Raw genomic sequence first — 10,000 nt, 5'->3', positions numbered from 1 at the left:
ACAGGCATGCCAGCCGGGTACCTTAAACACTTCTCTAAGACATGTCCACAAATAGATTTTAGGTTTATTTCTGTAAACAAGTTTAAAATTGGATCGTTTTTTTCGTTTTAAAGATCGCCTGCTGACTGTTATTAGATCATTGGTTATTTACATATTTTCATGTCCAAACTGCCAAGTTTGCTATTTGGGAAGCACTTATCCAAGCTTCAAAGTCAGGACCGAAAATCATATTGGAAAGTCGAGCAGAATGGATCTCCCTGTTAGTAATCCAAAACACTCAGATGTTAGGGAACGTCAGGAAATATGTAAGTTCGTTTCACCAAGTGAGCATTTTAAGATAGTCAATTCTTGCTCTTCAGTGAATCAAGACTATTTAAATCTCTTCACATGGAATATCTTATGCCTGACCTCAATTGCAATACCTCTGCTGTCCCCCTTTTCGTAACATACTGATTTTCTATTCAATTTGTATGTATTTTTGAATAATTCTTTACTTATTTTATGTAAATTTTTATTTGAAATTGTTTTGTTTCTATTATTTTCACTTTAGGTAGCACTGATGATGACATTTAGAATGTCGAAACGTTTGCTATAAATATGTATGTGGCAACATTAGTTTTTTCTGTTTCTCCTGAGAATAAGATTTCCTAGAAACGTCCCCCATATCTCATCTGGCTCAATCATTTTCATGTCTCTTCACCTGAACGGAAGAGCAGGAACAAGTGGTGAACTAATATTGATAATAACCCATTGGTAGACTCTCACAATCATAGAACCAGGCAGGTCCTATATCTTGTTTGCCAAGTAGTTGAGTAGAGTTTAATACAAATTCTTAGTCTTGATCTAGATAACCTAGCCCCTGAGGGGGGGGGGGGAAGCCAGCCTCAACTTGGTTGAGATGGATGTGTGGGGTGACAAGAAGAGAAAAGATACGGAATGAGGTAAATAGGGGTACCACAGGAGTTAGAGAACTATCAGATAAGATCCAAGAAAGTAGACTGAGATGGTATAGTCATTTCATGAAAAGAGATGAACAGTATGTTGGGATAAGAGTGATGGAAACGGAAGTACAGGGAACGAGAAGAAGAGGGAAACCAAAGCGAAGGTGGATGGACTGTATCAAGGATGACCTTCGATCAAAGGGATTAACCGGGGATGAAGTGTGGGACAGAGATAGATGGAGAACGCTGGCCATAAACATCGACCCCACATAGAAGTGGGAAAGGATGCACTCAAAGAAGAAGAAGTCTTGATCTAGATGTTAATCTAACACTGGTGTTTAGTTAGCTCGTTATGCATAATGCATAAGTTTTCATAACTCTAACCATCCTTTGCATTCAGATCTTCCCTGGCAGTACCATCCTGTTCGTAATATTAGGTATACAGTTAATTCTAGTAGCCCTGCCTTCTCCATTATGAGTCACCACACTACACAGTATTCTAACATTTCTATTCTAGCTGTGACCAAGTTGTGGAATGATCTTCCTAATCAGGCAGTTGAATCGGTGGAACGTCAAAAGTTAAAACTTGTTTTTCAAGTGTGCTTTTGTTATGTCCTTACTAAATTGTATGTTTTGGTCTATATTTTATTAATCTGAAAATACAATAAATAATATTTCATCTTATCTTCCATTAGAACCATCGCAGCCCATTAATTTTCTACAGGACAGCAGCTTGTCGTGTAATGCTCAATGGGATGACGAGAACATCCCTTTGTCTGAGGATCTGATCTTTCAAAACGAAGACTACAGCATCAGTGAGAAGGAGCACAAAGTATGTAGGAGCATTGTTCTCGTTAGTCAGTTTTATTCTTTTCATTTAATACATATTTGATTTTTAAGATAAGAAAAATAAACTGAAATAACTAGAACGTCTTCAAAGAGTGACTATTATTCTTTGAGGTATTTCACGATACCTATATTTTCATTAAAGATTATATTTCATCCTCATAATGAAATATGACTATCAAATGTAAGAACAATGCTGACATTGTTTCTCTCAAAGTATGAAGCAATGGTGGACGTGAAAACTGCTACTAAAATCAGTTGCAAAAGATATATATGATTAGTACATAAATCTCTTCCTCTACCTTAAAACAATTGCAAACGTTTCCTTCATAAATACCAAAAAGCAGAAGGGATATTTTTTCTACCTTGCTTATAGATATCATGTTCATTCAGGCAGCTCGATCTATTTCGTCTAATCCAAGTTTAGTCTTTCTTATATGGTTCTTCTTTAAGGGCTGTTTCTTTTTTTTTATCCCTACTCCGTAGGGGAACCCTACTCTCTACAGGACCTACAAGATCAGTATATCGTATACCTTCTTAGGTATTTTGCCTATCCATATCACATTGCAAAACTGGTGTTTACCGAAGCACTTAAAGGACTAAAAATAAAAAGTCTTCCGTTTCTCTTTGTGCGAAATATTTCTCGTTTATAAATGTCCTATTTTGAATTGTTTTATCCCCAACAGATTGAATATTTACGTATTCAAAATCACGTTAATCTCATTGATTTTATTTTCACACATCTCTCTTTTTTTTCAGGAGCAATGCGACTAAGCAGTAAATCATTTAGTCTACCTTCACTGATCTATTGTTGTTGGGTTACCCACTAGATTGTGACCTATTAAAGTTTGGTTACATGTTAGATTATACTTCAGTTACCCATTAGATTGTGACCTATTATAGTTTGGTTACATGTTACATTATAATTCAGTTACCCATTACATTGTGACCTATTATAGTTTGGTTACATGTTACATTGTAATTCAGTTACCCATTACATTGTGACCTATTATATTTTGGTTACATTTTAGATTATAATTCAGTTACCCATTACATTGTGACCTATTATAGTTTGGTTACATTTTAGATTATAATGCAGTTACCCATTAGATTGTGACCTATTATATTTTTGTTACATTTTAGATTATAATTCAGTTACCCATTACATTGTGACCTATTATAGTTTGGTTACATGTTACATTGTAATTCAGTTACCCATTACATTGTGACCTATTATATTTTGGTTACATTTTAGATTATAATGCAGTTACCCATTAGATTGTGACCTATTATATTTTTGTTACATTTTAGATTATAATTCAGTTACCCATTACATTGTGACCTATTATAGTTTGGTTACATGTTACATTGTAATTCAGTTACCCATTACATTGTGACCTATTATATTTTGGTTACATTTTAGATTATAATGCAGTTTCCCATTAGATTGTGACCTATTATATTTTTGTTACATTTTAGATTATAATTCAGTTACCCATTACATTGTGACCTATTATAGTTTGGTTACATGTTACATTGTAATTCAGTTACCCATTACATTGTGTCCTATTATGTTTTGGTTACATTTTAGATTATAATTCAGTTACCCATTAGATTGTGACCTATTATATTTTGGTTACATTTTAGATTATAATTCAGTTACCCATTACATTGTGACCTATTATAGTTTGGTTACATTTTAGATTATAATTCAGTTACCCATTAGATTGTGACCTATTATAGTTTGGTTACATTTTAGATTATAATTCAGTTACCCATTACATTGTGACCTATTATATTTTTGTTACATTTTAGATTATAATTCAGTTACCCATTACATTGTGACCTATTATAGTTTGGTTACATGTTACATTGTAATTCAGTTACCCATTACATTGTGACCTATTATATTTTGGTTACATTTTAGATTATAATGCAGTTACCCATTAGATTGTGACCTATTATATTTTTGTTACATTTTAGATTATAATTCAGTTACCCATTACATTGTGACCTATTATAGTTTGGTTACATGTTACATTGTAATTCAGTTACCCATTACATTGTGACCTATTATATTTTGGTTACATTTTAGATTATAATGCAGTTTCCCATTAGATTGTGACCTATTATATTTTTGTTACATTTTATATTATAATTCAGTTACCCATTACATTGTGACTTATTATAGTTTGGTTACATGTTACATTGTAATTCAGTTACCCATTACATTGTGACCTATTATATTTTGGTTACATTTTAGATTATAATTCAGTTACCCATTAGATTGTGACCTATTATATTTTGGTTACATTTTAGATTATAATTCAGTTACCCATTACATTGTGACCTATTATAGTTTGGTTACATTTTAGATTATAATTCAGTTACCCATTACATTGTAACCTATTATAGTTTGGTTACCTGTTAGATTGTGACCTATTATATTTTGGTTACATTTTAGATTATAATTCAGTTACCCATTACATTGTGACCTATTATATTTTGGTTACATGTTACATTGTAATTCAGTTACCCATTAGATTGTGACCTATTATATTTTTGTTACATTTTAGATTATAATTCAGTTACCCATTACATTGTGACCTATTATAGTTTGGTTACATGTTACATTGTAATTCAGTTACCCATTACATTGTGACCTATTATATTTTGGTTACATTTTAGATTATAATTCAGTTACCCATTAGATTGTGACCTATTATATTTTGGTTACATTTTAGATTATAATTCAGTTACCCATTACATTGTGACCTATTATAGTTTGGTTACATTTTAGATTATAATGCAGTTACCCATTAGATTGTGACCTATTATATTTTTGTTACATTTTAGATTATAATTCAGTTACCCATTACATTGTGACCTATTATAGTTTGGTTACATGTTACATTGTAATTCAGTTACCCATTACATTGTGACCTATTATATTTTGGTTACATTTTAGATTATAATGCAGTTACCCATTAGATTGTGACCTATTATATTTTTGTTACATTTTAGATTATAATTCAGTTACCCATTACATTGTGACCTATTATAGTTTGGTTACATTTTAGATTATAATGCAGTTACCCATTACATTGTGACCTATTATATTTTGGTTACATTTTAGATTATAATTCAGTTACCCATTAGATTGTGACCTATTATATTTTGGTTACATTTTAGATTATAATTCAGTTACCCATTACATTGTGACCTATTATAGTTTGGTTACATTTTAGATTATAATGCAGTTACCCATTAGATTGTGACCTATTATATTTTGGTTACATTTTAGATTATAATTCAGTTACCCATTACATTGTGACCTATTATAGTTTGGTTACATGTTACATTGTAATTCAGTTACCCATTACATTGTGACCTATTATATTTTGGTTACATTTTAGATTATAATGCAGTTACCCATTAGATTGTGACCTATTATATTTTTGCTACATTTTAGATTATAATTCAGTTACCCATTACATTGTGACCTATTATAGTTTGGTTACATGTTACATTGTAATTCAGTTACCCATTATATTGTGACCTATTATATTTTTGTTACATTTTAGATTATAATTCAGTTACCCATTAGATTGTGACCTATTATAGTTTGGTTACATTTTAGATTATAATTCAGTTACCCATTACATTGTGACCTATTATAGTTTGGTTACATTTTAGATTATAATGCAGTTACCCATTAGATTGTGACCTATTATATTTTTGTTACATTTTAGATTATAATTCAGTTACCCATTACATTGTGACCTATTATAGTTTGGTTACATGTTACATTGTAATTCAGTTACCCATTACATTGTGACCTATTATATTTTGGTTACATTTTAGATTATAATGCAGTTACCCATTAGATTGTGACCTATTATATTTTTGTTACATTTTAGATTATAATTCAGTTACCCATTAGATTGTGACCTATTATAGTTTGGTTACATGTTACATTGTAATTCAGTTACCCATTACATTGTGACCTATTATATTTTGGTTACATTTTAGATTATAATTCAGTTACCCATTACATTGTGACCTATTATAGTTTGGTTACATTTTAGATTATAATTCAGTTACCCATTACATTGTGACCTATTATAGTTTGGTTACATTTTAGATTATAATTCAGTTACCCATTACATTGTAACCTATTATAGTTTGGTTACCTGTTAGATTGTGACCTATTATAGTTTGGTTACCCGTTCCATTATCAATGTTGATGAGATTAGCTAGATTTCTAACGTACTACTTGATATTAATTTTCTTATCCCAACCTGTTTTTTAATATCCTACATTACAGAAGACAATATCTAACTTTCTTTATGTACATTACTATGGTAGTTACATAGTCTGTTCTTGGGAGGGTCAGTAGCTTTTACACATCTTTTCAATCATTTTTTCTTTAATACTTCCCTTTTAAGTTTTTTAAGGTTATATATATATATATATATATATATATATATATATATATATATATATATATATATATATATATATATATATATATATATATATATATATACATATATGTATATATATATGTATATATACATACATACATATATATATATATATATATATATATATATATATATATATATATATATATATATATATATCATTTTGTATTTTAGGCTTCTGTGTATAATGATCAGCAATGCTCAAAATCTTGATGTTAAAGCGATTGTTGACCATCTCAGTTGGTATAATTACCCGAAGAGGGAGAATCTTTTATGTAAACAGCTCTTTTATAGTATTTAAAACAAGTATGGATGTTTTTCAACTTGAGGTAGAATGTATTATAATGGGCATTATTGAGTTAACTTAAGCCCTGGGACCTTTATAGAAGAATATTCTTTAGTAAGAATTATTTTCTCTTGTCAGTCTTCTATTAAATGTAAGATTACAGTTAAGTGTAATGTGAGTATATTTCACTGGAGAATTTACCCTTTCTGCTGAATGAATAACAACACTTCCTGAACAGTTGTTTCATCCCTCAATCAACAATGTTGAATCTAAAAAAAAAATAAATTATAAATTTTGTTGTAACTGAATTAGTGAATTTTATTTATAAATCCTAAATCAATGATTGTGCACTGCACCCACTTGCCAGTCTTTTAAGCATTTTCTCTTCTTTTTTATTTTTCCAAACTTCACCTGATGTTCATATATACTTCGAAATCTTGTTCGCTTCCTTACATTGATGCTCACCCCAAAAGCTGAAAGATTTCTTGTTTTCTTTCCTTTTAAAAGCCTTAATAGCTATCTGGCTAGTTCAGTGGTAGCGAGTTTGCCTATTATAGCATTCGCATGGCGGCAGATGGATCCCCACCCGGGACCGTGAGTTTAAGCTGTTTACTAGGGAAGCCACTGCTGTGGGCACCACAGTTTAGGGGTTGGGCTTACCTGCCTGACGTTCAGGTGACATCTATTCTGATGAACCTTGAACTGAAACCAGACACCTTTTAACCTTTAAGACTCTAGTATAGTATTGAGACAATTAGACGGCGTGGGTTGGCCCACTGTCTTCTCTATCTGTCTGTGTCGATCTAAAGAAAACTACTACCGACATATTCTGCAGATGTTTTTTTTTTCTTGTTATTAGCAATTGTCACATGAATTGCAGTCCAGTCAAAGCTCATGGTGGTCATTTAATATTTTTTTACTCTAATGCAGAGTAAAATAGATGTTTAAAAAACTCTTGGAAGGGCAGACGATGAAATAAGACCACAGTGAAAATGACTTCAATCCTCTCATATTAGATTGGTCATACAATTTCTGTGACATATATGGTGTTCTTGTATAAGATGAATATCTATACCGTTATCATGATGCACCTGGTTGCTCATTGAGTTTTTCGTATTAGCGTAATCCTTTATCATCTCTGACTGCTTTTATGCAGAACGTGTGTATGTTCTATGAATATTCTACCTTTTGTACAGGTTTTGTCAGCCATTCTCAGAGTATATACCTGTTTGGATAAGAAAGTTTTTCTTATTACTCTAATAGGAGGATAAATTTTGCTTTGGTAAGTCTTTGGTATGTCTTTTGCTGCTGCCTCCTCCGGTGCCTTGGAAGACCGCGGAGGTATGAGCAGTAGGGGATTCAGCGTTATGAAACTTCATCTGTGGTGGATAACGGGGGAGGGTGGACTGTGGCACCCTAGCAGTTGAGTCCCTTGTCAGGCTGGGAGGAACGTAGAGAGAAGAGGTCCCCTCTTCTGTTTCATTTGTTTGATGTCGACCATCCCCCAAAATTGGGGGAAGGGCCTTGGTATATGTATATCTTTTGAAAGAGCTAAAAAGAAATTGTACTGTATAGGGATTATTTTGTACAGGGTGTGGATATATGGGATCCCATGCTCATGATTATCCTCGTTCATATAAACAGATGACAGAACTCTGTGTTGTCTACCCAAGTCTTGTGTTAACATTGTGGAATACCATCCATGGAAATTTTATAAATAGTCATTTTGGTTTAATGAATTTAATGAATCCGATGTACTGTGCAGTTGGTTCAGGCATTTGCCTTACATTTAGAAGACGAATTTCAGGAAAATTACTTGAACTTATCCATAAGAATTGAGTTATACCCTGATACTTTAATTTTTCCTTTCCTCACTGAGCTATTTTCCATGTTGGGGCCACTGGGCTTAGAGCATCCTGCTTTTCTAACCAGGTTTGTAGCTTAGCAAGTAATAACAATAATATATATATATATATATATATATATATATATATATATATATATTTATATATATATATATATATAGCATAGCAAGTAATAATATATATATATACATATATATATATATATATATATATATATATATATATATATATATATATATATATATATATAATATATATATATATATATATATATATATATATATATATATATATATATATATATATATATATATTATTATTATTATTATTATTATTATTATTATTATTATTATTATTATTACTTGCTAAGCTACAGCCCTAGTTGGAAAAGCAGGATATATATATATATATATATATATATATATATATATATATATATATATATATATATATGATATATACATAATATATATATATATATATATATATATATATATATATATATATATATATATATATATATATATATATATATACTGTATATGATATATATAATATATATATGTATATATATATATATATATATATATATATATATATATATGATATATATAATATATATGTATATATATGTGTGTATATATATGATATATATATATATATATATATATATATATATATATATATATATATATATATATATATATATATATATATATGTGTGTGTGTGTGTGTGTGTCTGTGTGTGTATATATGTATATATAAATATATTTCAGATCGTAAGTAAATGCAAAGTAGGCTTAGAAAATCTATAGCCCTGCCTTAATCGATATTGCGAACGAGTTTATAGCAGAATCAGCATCGTCAGCAAATTCACCAAACAAGCATACCAGTGTTTAACGATAGTCATCCTGTACAAATTGTAATTTGTTTCAAATTCCGTCAAAATAATAAAATACTATTTTATTGTTGATACAGTCTGCCGTCCGTCCTATTTAACCTTAGCACCCCCCCCCACCCCCACCCACCCAAATAACAATAAAGAAAAGTGCTCATGCCCCATTGGCAGGTTGTTACCTTCCTTAGGTAGTTACCAGATAATTAACCTCTATTGGCTGTTACTCCATTAGATAGAGCCATGTCAACCTAGTCTTTGTCAAAATCTGATTTCTAATATCTTTTAGTTGTGATCGGAATTTTGTGCTCTTTGAATCTATTTCTGGAGAAGTTGGAATTCCTACTGTTTAATGGTGAGTACTTTAGCTCTTTGCTATTTGATTACATATTTCACTTAAGACGCTATTCAGTAGCTCTTATAAGCGTAATTTTCAACGTGGAAACTAGGTGATAATACGCGTACTTAAGGTGTAGTTATAATCAGTGTTGTAGCTAGGGAGTGCCTCTAGGGGTGGCCCTGGAGTTTGATGACCATTCATATTTATATTAATACCTATATATATATATATATATATATATATATATATATATATATATATATATATATATATATATATATATATATATATATATATATATATATATATATATATATAAAGGTATTAATATAAATATAAA

At 30.2% G+C, this 10,000-nt stretch overlaps 1 protein-coding gene across 2 annotated transcripts in view; it reads left to right on the top strand.

Moving 5' to 3' along the window:
• The window catches only part of LOC137659500 (uncharacterized), a 498,613-nt gene extending 495,508 nt beyond the window's left edge, over positions 1 to 3,105 (top strand). Inside the window, exons 20-21 of one of the 2 annotated variants that reach the window (XM_068394385.1) lie at positions 1,637 to 1,773; positions 2,547 to 3,105. In XM_068394385.1, the coding sequence (XP_068250486.1) occupies positions 1,637 to 1,773; positions 2,547 to 2,561 (152 nt within the window). In that variant the 3' untranslated portion in view covers positions 2,562 to 3,105. The remainder of the gene's footprint in view (positions 1 to 1,636; positions 1,774 to 2,546) is intronic. The other variant, XM_068394384.1, reaches the window with a different exon arrangement.
• Positions 3,106 to 10,000: the final 6,895 nt, after the last annotated feature.

The sequence above is a fragment of the Palaemon carinicauda genome, chromosome 20, assembly GCF_036898095.1.
Source record: "Palaemon carinicauda isolate YSFRI2023 chromosome 20, ASM3689809v2, whole genome shotgun sequence".
Lineage (NCBI taxonomy): Eukaryota > Metazoa > Arthropoda > Malacostraca > Decapoda > Palaemonidae > Palaemon > Palaemon carinicauda.
Note: the sequence above shows the minus strand (reverse complement) of the source record. Positions and strands in the feature narration are given on the sequence as shown.